General features: G+C 50.4%; 2 protein-coding genes across 5 annotated transcripts in view; both read left to right on the top strand.

The window, feature by feature from the left end:
* Pfdn1 (prefoldin subunit 1) overlaps positions 1 to 15,764 on the top strand; it is a 757,967-nt gene that overhangs the window by 385,796 nt on the left and 356,407 nt on the right. The gene's annotated exons all lie outside the window — the stretch shown is intronic.
* Nrg2 (neuregulin 2) overlaps positions 1 to 15,764 on the top strand; it is a 174,242-nt gene that overhangs the window by 133,804 nt on the left and 24,674 nt on the right. For all 3 annotated transcript variants that reach the window (XM_051202381.1, XM_051202378.1, XM_051202379.1), the window contains exons 2-3: positions 4,347 to 4,518; positions 10,924 to 11,042. In XM_051202381.1, the coding sequence (XP_051058338.1) occupies positions 4,347 to 4,518; positions 10,924 to 11,042 (291 nt within the window). The remainder of the gene's footprint in view (positions 1 to 4,346; positions 4,519 to 10,923; positions 11,043 to 15,764) is intronic.

Genomic DNA, 15,764 nt, shown 5'->3' with positions numbered 1-15,764 from the left:
GCAGAAAACTGAGCCTAGTGAGTATGCCTGGCCTGGCCTTTTCTTTCAGGAGATTCTTGTGAAGAACTTCCAAAAGCTAGAAGAGAAAATTCTCTGTAAAGGACATGGCATGATTCAAGCATGTGGTTATTCTTCTATCCTTGCCATTTAGACCAGTGCTGCCCAGTGCAAGCATGGTCCAGTTCAAATATGTCACTTAAAATCATCTAGCAGACACATAAGAAGTTAAAAGGGAAAATACAAGCTCAGTCCTGGCTTCCCATCCTGCTCCTACAGCCCTGTCATCTGGGCCTGCCTGCATCTCCAGCCCCTGCTTCCTTCAGCTGCTTAGGCTGTTAAGGCCTGTGACTTCTCAAGCTCGCAGACAATGACTCATCATTCTTCCTCTCGGTTGCTTGCTGACCGAAGTCAGGCTCCCCAAGTTCAGGACTATCTAGCTCACTCCCCAGTGAATGAACAGGGCCTGGCACATAGCAGTTTGAATCATTCATTGGAAATGAATTGAGTTGGTGAGTGGAGTGGAGTGGATGGATGGATGGATGGAGGGATGGAAGGATGGATGGATGAGTGAATGTGGAGTGAGTGAAATAGTTGGGTTGTTCAGAAGTGTGTAAACTATCAAGAAATGGCTAATAAGACACATGGTTCCCACTGGTTGGAGAGGAACCCTTGGGATCTAAGATAATAGCCTGTGTTTTAACGGAGACACAGGATGGCTTTGGAACCCTCAGTTCCCTCTGGTCCTGCCTGCTGACTGCTGGTGTCTGGTGCATTCTCAGCCCATCACCCTCACTGAAGCAGTGGCCCCTGGCTCACTGTACCTTCTTTGGCAGGTAGCAAGTCAGGAAGCAAGGTAGCAGGGTCAGTGTGGCTTCTTCCCACCCGTCAGTGGCTGGCCAGGGTCAGGCTGGAAGCAAAGTGGCCCACAGGGCTAGGGGACAAGGCTTCCCTGGTGTCAGAACTCCAGTAGGGAAAGTAGGTACTTTCTGTGTCCCGGTCATAAGAAGGCAAAGCAGACTAGGTAGAGGTCAGCACTAGACCAAGGTTAGATGGCAGCTGTCAGTCAACCTTGGAATGAAGCCGGTTGTGCAGATGTGCTCCCCAGCACTGGGATATGCAATGATTGCACACACACTCTCCACCACAGGTGAAAGATGAGCCAGTGAACCCATGTCTCTTAATGCAGGCACTGTACCCAGATGCCTGCCCAGGTTTTTAAGTCTCCAGATGTTTCCCATAGCTTCCGGAGTTCAGAACTGTGAGGTGTGACAGGGACTCTAAAACAGGTGAAAGCATGGGACATGGGGAAAAGAAAGATGCTGGGCAGGGCTACTTATGTCATGAAGTTCCAGAAGGTTCTACAGTACACCTGGTACAGAAGAGGAAGGAAGGAAAGAGGGGAGGCCAGCCACACATCTTCAAATGTGAGAAACAGATAACTGGAGGGAAGGGAAACATTGTAACGAAAGGTTCATAGCCTTACAACTTTCAGAGACTTCTTGAAAATCCTTAAGATGAGCATTATGTGGAAAAACAGACTGCGGACATGAACCAACAGTTCCAAAGGAAGAAACACAATGGGCTGATGACTGCTCAGCCTCACCAGTCATTGAATAAATGCAAATTACAACGACAAAGAGACGCTATCTTTTGCCTAGCTAATTGGTAGAGATTAAAAATGAGATAATACCTTAAGATGGTGAGGGTGTGGGAAACAAACAAAAAAAAACAAAAAACAAAAAACAGGCCCTGTCATGTGGATCAGAGTAGCCTTTCCAGGGGGCAATCTGGCAGAACAAAATGACTTTCATGGGAATCATTGCTGAGAAAGACTGCATGGCCTTTAACACAGCAATCCCACTTTTAGGAAGATCGCCTTAGGAAACAATTGTGGATAGTAATAATAACAGGCAAGCTTTATTACATGCGCTCCCTCCGCATGCCAGGTTCTACATGCATCATCTCATGCAGTCCTCACAGCCATCCCACGAGGTATCAGCTGTTCTGTGTCTCCTGTAGTTTACAGATGAGAAAAGCTGAAGCACGCAAGAATTAGGTCAGTGACCTCAGAACACTAAGCTAACTAACAGCCAGACCTAGACTAGAACTCAGACAATCTGTGTCCCCTGGATGTAGGCAAGAATGAAGCCACAAGGAAGGCCCTCAGGGCTTGATTTGTAATGGGTGCATGGGGAGGGCATGCTAAGCACTTCCCAACAGCAATAAGTTACATAAATTATGATACACCCACACGGGAATATTATGCAAGTGTGAAAAGTGATTCTGTGGAAAAATATTTGTGTGAGTGCCAGGGAAATTTTTTTTGTATTCATAAACGATCTCTAAAAGGATATCAAAGAAACTGATAAAATTAGTTATCTCCTGGCTATTCTGAGAAGCTAGAGAGAGATTTGTTTTATATAATATGTATTCTTCTAACATTTGAATCATGTGACTATACTGTGTTAAAATACATACACCTATGCACATATACACATGTAAGTAACAATGTAGAACTCTGTTCCCCAGAAGTGCTATTGAGAATCCCCAAAAAAGTTTTAGTCCATACTCAGTCAGACCAAGGTAAATGAAGGCCCTTCCTGGACTGCATCCATCCATGTCTTCCCCAAACCGGCTTCATTATCGAACCCTTTTCTGTCTTGCAAGATAGGTTTTGAAAATGCTGTTTTTGATACTGAACACGGAGGTGAAAAGGTTGCATTGTTTCTTTAAATGAAAGAATCATGTTACTGGCACTGGTCCCATTTTGCTTAAAAATAGCGTGTGTACGCACGTGCTGATTTTCAAGTACTGAAATAGTGGCTAGTTTTGTTCGCCTCTGCCTACTCATTGTGTTTTGTCATTTTCTAAGCTGAACAAAATGACCTTCCCAGGTGTCTGTGCTTCCACCTAGCCCAACAACACATTTTCAAAGACCGCTTTCCTGCACTTCCCTTCGGGTCTCTGGGTCTCACTCTAGTCCCCTCCCACTTGTGAGCAGACTTGCCTATAAGTTAGGAAAGAAACTCTACCTCTAGCAAGCACTTTCTCCTGCAGCCTCTAGCCCACTGGCAGGGCTCTAAGCTACAGTGGAAGAAAGGACTGGTGACTGATGATGGCGGTGGGACTAGCCGTCCCCAGGCCGTTCCTGGCCCTGTTACACACTCCCTCACACTAATGGGAGGACTCAAATCCAGGTTGTGCATTCCTCAGTGAGAGGCATGGCTCCAAAAGCAGACACTAGCCTGCCACCTGTCCTACACGCTGCAAACCAAAACACCCAGGCTTTGGCCTCAGCCCTGTGGCTGTGTGGTCTCAGAGTTTCTGAACCTCTGAGTCAGCTCCAGCACACTGGAGTGTGACACTTGCCACAAAGAGTGTGCATGGAAAGTTGCCTGTTCTAGGAAGGGACATCTCAGTGCAAATTATTGATATGTGACTCAGCAGGTAGCCCTCCATGCCCTCACCTTGCTGGGGACAAAGTACTCTGTGTGTGTGTGTGTGTGTTTTAAGGATGGCACAGAGTGGCACAAAGGGGTGGCATTTGGGAATCTAGCATGTGTGGGAACAACCTGGGGTTTCAGAAACAGAGGAGAGAGCCTGGATCTTGCTGTGCAGGCCTGGGCCAATGCCCACCGGTATAGCTGCTCTCCGTTACCCTTTGACAGCCACTACTCTGGCTCACATTCCTTCAGCTCAGAGCTTCCCCAGCCTGACTCACCTCCTCACTTTCCTCCACATCCACTCCTTTAGCTCTTAGCTGCCTGAGCCCTGTCCCCAGGGCCAGGATTAGGAATGCTCCTCTGGGCACTGCTGCCCAGCCCCCCCCCCCCAGCATACTGCAGTGGCAATGCCAGGTTACAGTGCTGTGCTAGGCTGCCATTTATGGAAGCGGTAGCGAAGTCTACCTCTGTCTTCCTGCGTCTCCTGGGTTCAGCACAGAGGAAGTGAAGGCAGAGACAGGAGTTAGGTCATGAACACCAGGTCATGATCTGGATTTGAACCTCAGGTCCATTACTGACCCTCAGGGGATGACTCCACTCTTCTAAGCCTCAGTTTCCCTGTCTATAAATGGGTTTAAACACTGCAGTCATGGGGTTGTGAAGGTTTTACAAGCGAATGTGAAGCTCTTGGTCCCACCCCAAGGCCAGAGAAGTGGCCAGAAGTAGCAGGACTGTGTTCCCATTGCAGACTCTAAATGCAGGTTGAGTTGGACTAAAGAAAAATGCCAGGAGGGGCGGCTTCTGACCTCCTCAGTTCCAGCCTTAAGATGAGGACTCTTACTGCTCATGCCCAGAACTGTCCCTACCACCCCCACACTCACCTGCCTGCCTTGCACCCCACAGCCACCCGGCCCAAGCTGAAGAAGATGAAGAGCCAGACAGGAGAGGTGGGCGAGAAGCAGTCGCTGAAGTGTGAGGCATCAGCGGGGAACCCACAGCCCTCCTACCGCTGGTTCAAAGACGGCAAAGAGCTCAACCGGAGTCGTGATATCCGCATCAAGTACGGCAATGGCAGGTGAGCAGTACCACTTGCCCTCCATCCCACCAGCTTCTGGTCCTAGAAGGGAGGACCAGAGCCATATCCCCAAACTCAGCATGGAACCAGCCAGGTCCCACCCACCATGCATCCCTTCCTTACCACACCCAGTGCTTCCCTGGCTGATGAACCCTTCGGGCCAGACTTGCCCTGGTATTGCAGCTCATGAACAAGAATTGAGCAATTTCCAAGGCTGAGGATGTCGCTCCATGGATACAGTGCTTGCTTAGCATGCACAAAGCCTTGGGTTCAAACCTAGCACCATAAAACCAGGTGTGGTGACACACGCCTTTGATCCCAGCACTTGGGAGGTGGAGTTAGGAGGATCAGAAGTTCAAGGTCATCCTCGGCTACGTAGCAAGTTGAGACCAGTTTTGGCTAGATGAGACCCTGTCTCATTGAAAAAAAAGAAGTAATTTATGTGTCTGAAGGTTGGAGGCTGTTTGACTCTGAGCTGTCTTTAGCAGAAGTCTTGCTTATCAAAAGACTTAGCATCCATCTGAGGGATCCTGAATCTGGCAGTCTGAGGCGAAAGACCCTGTCTGTGGAAAGCCTTTGGGAAGTCACATAAAAGGCTGGAGGCCTGACCTAGCAAGCTGTCACTTGTAGAGAGCTTAGTAACTGGGAAGAGACCATCAGGGATCTACCTGCAACACCTCCCCATTACATGAAGATTGTCTTTAGTCCTGAATGAATATTTCAGGAAGAAGCATGGTATGCACACTCCCTGAGTCCTTAGGCTAGGGAAAATCCCCTCACCTTCATCTAGGCAGAGGGCAGGAGGTGCCAGGAGAGCCAGGAGTCCAAGGCAGCTCCTACCTGTCTTCCATTAAACACAGTTCTACCTGACATTTCTCTGTGGGCTCTAGGGTCTAGGTAGACATTCTACTCCAACAAAGGAGCCCCTCAAGCATTGTCTGCCCTCACCACCTAGAGTAGCTTGCAACTACATCCTTTGGAGATATCATTTTCCTCCAACCCTCCACAAAATGCAAGCAACAGTATTTAAATTTTTAGAGCTCATTGGCCTACACTAACAGAAAGTGTTAGGCAAAGGTCCAGGACCAGGTTGCCCCTACCTCACCTCAGCCTGAGAAAAGAAATGGGGTTCAGGAGCTTCGCTCTGTCTCTACTCTCCTTCCAAGACATGAACCTGGGAAAAGGACAGAAAGTGGCCCAGGCAAAAAGTTATGCAGGACGGATTTAGATAAGGGTCTGTGGCTCTAAGGCTCACTTTTGAGGGACGTATAGTAGTTGGAGAGGTGGCAAAGTTTGGGGTAGGTTCCATGTGTCCCTTGTCTACAACATTGACAAGAAATTCAGTCTAACCACTGCTATACCCCCACTCTTCCCCACTCTGCTGTATATAGTCTTGGTATCAGCCCAGAAAAACTAGTAGACAGGACTCTTGGAGCTAGGGCTGGAGAGGGCACCTCCTCCAGCTTCTCCCTATTTCCTGATCTGTGAAGTCCAGGGAAGGTGCTCACCCTTGTCCTCTGCATTGCTCCCAACATGGCACTTAGACACCCATCCCCATCCCAACACACCATACACCATACCCTCCCTTATGATACACACACACTCATGCATTCACACCGCATTCACACACACTCATGCGCTCACACCACATTCACACACACACTCATGCGCTCACACCACATTCACACACACACCCATGTGCTCACACCACATTCACACACACACTCATGCATTCACACCGCATTCACACACACTCATGCATTCACACCGCATTCACACACACTCATGCGCTCACACCACATTCACACACACACTCATGTGCTCACACCACATTCACACACACACCCATGCATTCACACCACATTCACACACACACACTCATGTGCTCACACCACATTCACACACACACACTCATGTGCTCACACCACATTCACACACACACTCATGTGCTCACACCACATTCACACACACCCATACATTCACACCACATTCACACACACACACACACACGCTCATGCACTCACACATTCACACTCACCCACACACTCATGCACTCACACCACATTCACACACACATTCACACACACTCATGTGCTCACACCACATTCACATTCACACACACTCATGCACTCACACCATGTTCACATACACACACTCATGCACTCACACCACATTCACACACACACTCATGCGCTCATACCACATTCACACACACACACTCATGCACTCACACCATGTTCACACACACACACTCATGCACTTACACCACATGCACACACATTCACACACACACCCACTCTGCTGAGATACCACCAGTCCCTGCCTTTCTTTGGTAATGTTAGCCTCTCTTCCTCTCCCTCCCAGCAGACTTCATCCTGTCCACCCTCTTCCAAGCCACTCTCCCTGGCTGCTGTCCCTTCCCACTTCCAGCTGTCGCCTGCCTCCCTTGTCCTTCCACCACTATGAGAATCACCCCAGGCCCCTGATCCACACTTTCCTTCCTCTGTCCACACTGCTTTACCCAAGCAGCCTGCCCAGCACATCCCAGCTCTTCCACCCCACCTGACCCCTGGGCTCCCAATTCTGGGAGCTCGGCCTCCCCAGCCTCTTCCTGTGGCTTCCCTGCTGTCCCTCCTGTGAGTCAGACCTCTCTCCCAGAGTCCACTGGTGCTGGGCTTTCTAACATCCTGGGCTTCGCTGCTGTCTCCCTGCCCACCCGTGGGTGATGCCACCCTCTTATGGCTTTACATCTCTGAGACCCCAGGCCTCCTCCCCACCCTACCCCACCCCACCCCCGCCTCAGGCCCCTTTGTGAATTAATTGGTGCAGCTAACCTGTGGATATAGAGTATTGACTATGTGTCAAGAATTCTGTTAGAGGTTTGGAATACACTGGTGAACATGACAGCTGTGGCCACTGCCTTCATGAGGATCTGAGCCAATTTCCAATATAGACTCTGGTATAATAATAATAATAGCAATAATAAAAGCTTCCACCCATTTTTCAGAAAATAAATTGAACCTCTTACATCCTGTTTTGCCTATGATTCTAGTTCTCAGCCCCCTGCGAGCATGTGCAAAGATGATCCTTTCCACCCCAGACCCCCATGAAATCACCGCTTCCTTATTTGACAACTTTGGGGCCCTTCCAATCCTTGCTGGCCTAAACATCACACCACCCTGCTGATCTGTCCCTACTAGAGGTCCAACCCCTGATCTTTCTTTTCACAACCCTGGACTTGGGCCCAGGCTGTCCCCTGTGCTAGGAAAACTGTACCTCTTGTCCCTGGCAAAGCCCTCCAAGGGCCAGCATAAATGCTGGGACTCGGGAATCTCTATGTGCCCAGTCCCTGTGTGCCCTGAGGGTTCTTTAGCCATAGCTTCACCTCACCATTGACAACCCATCATTTCTCCTCAGAGGAGCACCTCTGCCTCCTGCTCCCCTGTAACCCTGGAAGCAGAGACCCATATTCAGCGTGAGGCTGACAAGAACCTCCCAGGGCTGGCCCTTCTCTCCTGTGTGTGAGGTTGTCCTTCAAGAAGCTGAAGAGGGGCCCCTATGGATAGTCCAACCTTCTAAACAATTTACTTCCTTAAAGCCCAGGTTCGCCTGACACATAGGTGACCTAATCCAGAGACAAGGCCAAGGTCTTTCCCTTAAGGCTGAAGTATGGCATGGCCCCTTCCCCACATGCTGCCTTCTGAGATGTCTATCCCTTGTCCTGTCCCTGGGCTCCCAGCAGTAAACTGTTAGCTGTGGAGTAGTGGGCCATGACAGGGAACTTCTGATTATACAAAGTCTCTCAAAACGACTTCAGGAGAACTGCCACCTCTCCATACCACCCACTCCCCCACTGCGCACACCTCACCGACACAGATCTAGGAGTGCCCTTTCTGACGAACCTTTCTCTGTCCTTCCTGCCTGAGCGTCTCGTGCTCTACCTGCCCAGGCTACATCCAGGGTTGGCATCTCTGTTTGCTGGCAGAGACTGCCTTCCTGACAGGGGCTGACTGTCTCTGTGCCTGCCAAATTGCAGTGTCATCCAGACCTTCCTGAGCCAGGAGAACACTTGCCCCCCAAGCCCAGGGCACAGGCCCTCCCCTGCAGAAGCACATGTTCCTTTATTTATGAGAGGCAGGCTGAGACAGGCCCCTCAGGCAGGCCGGGGGGGGGGGGCACTGAGGAAAGTGTGGGGTTGCCCAGATCCTGTCCCTGCCAGCAGAGAACCGGCTAGGGAGGATAGGACAGCACCCTTAGCAGGGGCAGACCTGGGTCAACACATTGATGGGGTGGCAGGGGTGTGCACCCTGCCTCCCTTCCAGGAAGGCAAGGAGAGAACCCTGAATCCTAAGGGCTCCAGACAGAGCTAAGAATGAGGAGAGTATGGAGTCCCAGAAACTTCAAGGCCATCCTCAGCTATAGCTCTGGATCCCATTTCCCCCAAGACCTCTGGGGCCCCAGTGATGCCTAACCCTGCCATACCTGAGAGTTGTTGGCTCCTTCTTGCCCAAAGGGGGGCCTTTGCCAGGCGCTGCTGCTCCTTGATCCTGGCCTCATGCACCTTTGGGTGGAGTCCTTCCTCCAAGTCAGTGTTGTTCCTTAGATGTTCTACCTGTCCTGCTACAAATGGCATCTTAGGGGTATAGCTGTGGGTGACCATGAGGATCTTGCTGCCTCTGGGTCCCCTATGCATGAAGTCTCTTGCCCTCAGCTGACACCCCCCCCCCCAGCATGCAAGAAAGTGAAAGGAGCTTTGTCCCAGGGAAATGGGACTCTGGCGTCTAATTAGATTGTGATGGGAAGGGGATGCTCTGCTCGCTTAGCCAGAAGGGCCTCCAGGGCTCTGCTTAATGAAGAAAACGGTTGATAGAGGAGGGCTGTGGACAGGCACAAGCCCAAGGAGAAAGACCAGCATGAACCAGGAATGTTAGGGCATATAGTGAAGTCACTGTCACCACATTGGTGAGGCCATCACCATGGCAGTAAAATCGATCAGTCTACAGTGAGATTTTTGAGAAAAGGCCAATTCTCAAAGTCAGGTAAAGCCAAGATGGAGGTGCTTTCTGCTCAGCTCTCTCCCCATTCCTCCCCCATATCCCAAACCCCATATCCCGTTCCCCATTCTAACCCCAGTCCCTACACCAGCACTGCCCATGCTCTTCTGCAGGACAGTGGCAGCTTGGCTATACCCTGCCCATACTCCAGCCAACTGTGCATATGCAAGGAATCTGGTTTTTTGATCATCACTAAAAAGAAGAGGAGGTCACAGTAAAGACACTATGTCCTTTCTGGAGTCCCTGGCTTTATCCAGAGCACTTTCTGGGCCCCAGAGAGCATCAGATGCAGGAAGGGTAGGGAGCTATGAGCAGAGCCTTGCAGAACCAAGACACCCAGAGTAGGTGCAGCGAAGCCTTGAGGAGGAAGCAAGGTTTGGTCAGGGCTTCAGAAAGAAGCCAACGGCAGATGCTCTGAAGTCACAGCTTGGAGAAGGGACTTTTAGCACCTGGCCTCAGACCACTCAAGTGAGAGACTAGACGAAGAGGCTAGCCCTAGTTTCTGGTGTCTTCACTGACTACAGCTCCTGGTCACCTTGGCTTTGCCTTGCCAGACTTAGTTTGCCCATATGTAAGAGGACAGCCTACTTCGCCCTGAGGCTCCAGACCCTGGAGTCCACAGTTTCCAGCATATGGGAGATGCTTGTTACACATTTGTGGAAGGAGTTAAACGAAATCCTCTTGGAGAGGCTACAGAGGGCTCCTCAATGGCAAGGCTGAATGGACAAACAGTAGGAGAGAGACTTGGACTGGTGTCCTGGAGCGGTACAGATGTCACTGAAGCTATCAGACGGGTCCCTCCCAGGTACCCAGGAGTTGGAGTCCATTCTGCTGCTCTAACAGTGTATCCAGAGGGGTTCATTTACAAACAGTAGGGATGTGTGTGGCCCTTGTTTGTAGAGTCTGGGACTCCAAAATCAAGGGATGAGGGCCTTCTCAATATGTGTCCTCATGACCGGCTATCACCACTGCAGCGGGGACCAGTGGACTTTGAGAAACCCTAACACACAATGACAATCTGCTACTTCCATACATGGCAAAGGCAGCTAGGAATGAAAGGTGGCTTCCCAGGGGGCCTGGCGTTCTTTCCCAAGATAAATGACAGAAAGAAACCCAGCCCCAAGAAAAGAGATAGGAAATTCATAGAGTTAGAACATGAGCGTCATGGCTCGATTGACCATGTTGTTGCCCTGAGGGTTCAAGTCACTCCAGAAAAAGCTGGCCTAAGGGACCTTCTTCTCACCCAGCCGACACAGCCATTTGGTTCTGTGAAGTGACCATTCAGTGACTGCTGATAAAGCTCCAGCAGCCCTGGCTCACACCTCTCTCCCTCTTTCCTCTCCCAAACCAGAAAGAACTCACGCCTCCAGTTCAACAAAGTGAAGCTGGAAGATGCTGGGGAGTATGTCTGCGAGGCTGAGAACATCCTTGGGAAAGACACCGTGAGGGGCCGCCTCCATGTTAACAGCGGTAGGTGGCCCTCAAGAAAGGGGGGGGGGGGTAGAGTAGATCAGCTGGCCCTCAGGAGACCTGCATGAGATCTATCTTACTCTCAACTCCCTCCCTCCTGCTGCTGCATATCAAATCCAAGATCTCAGCCAATTCAGAGAAATGCAGTCAAAGCATAAATGTTTAGTTTTGTTATCTGGGCCTGGAAGAGCCGCCAACTCTCATTTTAAATACCCTGAAAACTAAATATTTTGAAATCAAGAGGTGGGGGTGGGGGTAAGGATATTTTTAGAAGGCAATTACGGAGGCTGGGCTGTCAGGAGCAAGGCTGTGGGAGAGATGGGCCTGAGGTGGGTGTGAGCTGCTTGCCTGTGGCCAGCAGCATTGTTGGGCACCTGAGCCAGGCCTCAGGGTGGGAGGCTTGGGTGCTTGGGGCCTGTGGGCAGCCAGCCTCCACTTAGGGATAACAGGCCTGGCTCGCTGACCCTGTGCCCTCTTTGGAGACTTACAAAGGAGGGCCTCAGAGCTGTTTGGTTTGCTGGCTTGCAGTGTCTGGTGCAGCAGAATAGAGAACACCTTTCTGCTGGGTGGTCCTCTCAGGCCCCGGTTTGGGACCTGTAAAGTCATCTCTCCTCCCTGCCCAAGCTGGGCACCCACAGACTGAGCCCACTATGTAGGGTTTGCTGTTCACCATGTCCTGTCCCTGGCATAGGGTCTGATCCTGTGTATGTTGCCGCCTGACTACATTACCACCACACAGCCTTGAAATGCACCCCAGACCCAGGGCTCACTCAAAGGGGACCCTGCTGCATTACCAAGGCCACAAGGCAGACCAGATCCTGTCTGCCCTACGCTCATGGGAGATGCCTCAGGCTTCTGTCGTCTAGATCTTTGTCACACTTGTCCCTTCCACTCTATTCCCTATGAGCCACCGTGGCTCAGGCTTTGTCCCCAGCTCACACGTGAGTCACAGCAATGGGCTTTTAAGGTGCCTTCCTGAAGCCACACCTTCCCATGGAGCCTCCTCACCGGGACTTACTCCTTTCCTATCTGACCCCAAGATCATGTCATCCCCAGATGAACTCGCTCTCCTTTACCAGGCCCCATCCATAACCCCCCCCCAGCAGCTTTTCTCCTTGACCACTGCAGTGTTACTTTGGGTCTATAACCAATCCTGGGCATCTCTTGGATTCTAGCCTTAGACCCCATAATGTTGTTGCATTTGTTCTGTGCTTGAACCACCCAACTCAGGAGGAGCCTTAGAGAAATGACAAGAACAGGGATGATGCTATCCCCTGAAAGTCCTGGTCAGGTCTACTGTTTGCTGAGCCATAATCTATCTGCATTGTCTCTAGGACCCTTCTTTGGGAGAGGCTTCAGGCACTTTGCCTGAAGTCGAACAGCTTGTTATAGTGAGAAAGTCATTAGTAAACTTGGTCCTGCCTGGCACTCCATGAATCTGTTTACTAGTCTGGCCTCAGGGCCTAGCACAATGCCTACCTCACAAGAGGTAGCCGGTAAATGTTATATTAAAGAAGTTACAACCTAGGGCTAGAAATGTAGTTCAGTGGGAGAGCTCTCACTTGGCATGTACAAGGCCTGAATTTCTTGTTGTTTGTTTTGTTTTTTAGCTTTTTGTGACAGGGTTTCTCTGTGTAGCCCTGGCTGTCCTGGAACTCACTCTGTAGACCAGGCTGGCCTTGAACTCACAGAGATCCACCCGCCTCTGCCTACTAAGTGCTGAGATTAAAGCATGTACCACCATGCCCAACTTTTAATATCATTTTTTAATTAAAAAAAGAAAAGAAAGAGGGAGCTATCCCAAGGCCTTTGTGGCCTCCTCCATGTCCTGGCCTGAGAACGGGGTCAGAGGCAAGTGCCTGGATCCAGTGGCTCTCAAGTTGTCCCGCTGGAATGTACCTGGGATTAGCACCTACCACATCTGCTGCAGTGGACAGACATCCTCTAATCCACCTTGAACTTTGGGTCTCCCGTTTTATTAAGGAAGACTTTCTGGGTCAGAACTGACAAGTATCCAGCTTAAACCGACCCTGAGAAAATCATGTACTGGCTCATGAAACTAGGAAGTCCATAGGCCATGCTGGCTACAGATGGAAAAGACTCCAAGAGCTGGGAGTGGGTTTGTTTCTTGCTTTCCTACTATGAAACAGCACCTACTGTATTTAGGGAGTGTAGCAGAAAGAGAAGGCACCACCCCCAGAGAGTTCCACCTCAGCCAGCCCCCATCCCTGGGACTTCCTGGGGCAGGAACGGGAATGGATTCTTATTGGCCCTGCTGAGGTCACCTGCACAGGGCCCTGTTCCTGTGTTCAGGTGCACGGGGCACCATCTTTGCCAGGCTTGTCTGTGTGCACCAGAGTGAGAGACAAAGGAACAGGAAGGGTTCCTGCACAGGACACAGGACGCAGGACGCAGGACGCAGGATGCAGAAGCCGTGCCTTCTCCCTTGGGCAGGGCCAGGGTCTTGAAGGTCTGACTCACCAGTAAGCCGCAGCCCCAGCATGAATGCCCCCTTCAGCCTGCAGCATGTCAAATTTGGATAGACTTCTGAAGCAGACAGTGAACCTTTGGGCTGAGCACAGGGTCTCATGCAGAGATGGGATCCCAGCTGTCCACAGGCTTCAATGCCTCTTGTCCCTGGTGTGAGAGCAGAGACCCAGGGGGTAACAAAAGCTCCAACATCTGCACTGGTTCCAGCTCTGTGTCCCACAGGCTGCCCACTCCTTCCCGTCCTAAAGCTCAGCTTCCCCCTCACAGGCTGAGCTACATGGTGCTAAGCTTCTCCTGAACTGGGATTCTGAGTTTGCTGCTGAGGGTAACATCTGCACCTCACCGACACACTCACATGCATCTTCACACACACGCTAGGCACATCTCTTAGCTTTGGCTACCCTGTCCAGTCCACTCTTGATGTGGAGACATGGTCGTGGACATTTTCCCAAGCAGAGATCCATGGATTTCATGTTTACCAGCAAAACCCAGCAGATCTGCAGCAGCCACACCCTGAGGAGGGGGTGGAGGGCGGGCATCGGGCAGCTGAGCCTGCCCCCAATGACTCATCCCAAGGTGGGTCGGCAGGGCCCGCCCAGGCCCTAGGGAACAGGGCCATAGGGGTAGGGCGTCAAAGGGCATCATCCCACTCTTGAATGGCTACTTACCTCTCCATTAGGGTGGAGCCATAGTCCTCCGGAAATGACAGTTCTGGGTCTCACGGAGCTTCTAGCTTCCCTGGGCTGCCGGGAAAAGGAGTGTGCAGACATAGACAGAGTATGGAACAAAACAGTCTGCATAGTGCAATCTGCTTCTGCCCTACAGAAGCCAGCAACCCTGTCCCAAGTGAAAGGGGACTCCAGACTGTCCCAGGACACCAAGCACAGAGCAGACAGCTTTGGCATGAGTTATAGGACTACAGACTTGTGGTAAAGGCCTCTGGGCAAGGGAGTAGCTGGTTGAACACACCTATACAGACACACGTGAACATGCACCCTCACACCAGTTGTATCCAGCATGACCCCTCTCTGAGTTCCAGAAACGCTCAGCCTTGGTTATCAACACAGAACCTCAAATGACAGAAAGGTAGTCTTAGGCCTGAAAGTGTATGCCTCTCCCAACAAAGTAGAGGGCACACCTGAGCCAAGCAAGAAGGGGCCATTTGCACAGCAAGGCAGGAGCTGGATAGTTCAAGTCAAAGGGCCTGGACCTTAGAGAGGGACAGAAGTTTGCCCATACTAAAAAGAAAAAAGCAGCTGTGGTCCAGAGAGAGAGACTCAGTGTTCCCTGCCGCTCAGTGTCCGTCCCATTTTATCTTCCTCTGAAGGTCCAGGACACCTGCACCATAACACTCATGGCAACTGCTTCCTGGGTTTTCCCCTACTGGGCATGGTTTTAATTAATGTTTTTAGATATAATTCGCATACCATAAAACTTGCCCTCTGAAAGTATGGTTCAGTGGTTTTCAGTATAGTTTCAGAACATTTTCATCATCACCTCAGAAACTCCATGTGTGTTAGCAGTCATCCTACTCCTCTTGCTTTCTGCCCCTGTGGATTAATTTATTGTAGACATTTTGTATAAATATAACCATATTATAAGTGTCCTTCACATATCTTAAGGTCCATCCACGTTGTAGCATGTAAGGGTGCATGTCTTTTATGATGAGATGATACTCTAGTGTGTGAATGCACCACACTTTATCCATCCATTTAACAGTTTGAATTGTTGAATCATTTGGATCACTTCCACATTTGATGAATAATGCTTCTGCGGACATTCATGTTCAGGTGTTTGTAAGCAGGCAAGTTTTCAGGTTTGAGGGTACACCCATGAGTGGAATTTCTTGAGTGTATGGTAACTCTGAGGATTTTAAATTTTTCTTTAAAAAAAAGAAAGGAAGGAAGGAAGTGGTGGTGCACATCTTTAATTCCAGCACTCAGGAAGCAGAGGCAGATGTGAGTTTGAGGCCAGTCTGATCTACAGAGTGAGTTCCAGGTCAGCCAGGGCTACACAGAGAAACCTTCTCAAAAAAGCAAACAAGCAAACAAAAAAACCAACCAAAAAAAAAAGAACTCTCAGACTAGATGTCTAAGCAACCACACCACTGTGCTTTCCCACCAGGTGTGCCCCAGGGCTCTGGTTCCTCCATGCCCTCTCCACCACCTGCTGTTTTCCAGGTCTAGCATTCTAGCCAGTGTAAAGCATTCTAGTCAATGTAAAGCGGTATCT

This window comes from Phodopus roborovskii, unplaced genomic scaffold (genome assembly GCF_943737965.1).
Source record: "Phodopus roborovskii unplaced genomic scaffold, PHOROB, whole genome shotgun sequence".
Taxonomy (NCBI): Eukaryota; Metazoa; Chordata; class Mammalia; order Rodentia; family Cricetidae; genus Phodopus; species Phodopus roborovskii.
Note: the sequence above shows the minus strand (reverse complement) of the source record. Positions and strands in the feature narration are given on the sequence as shown.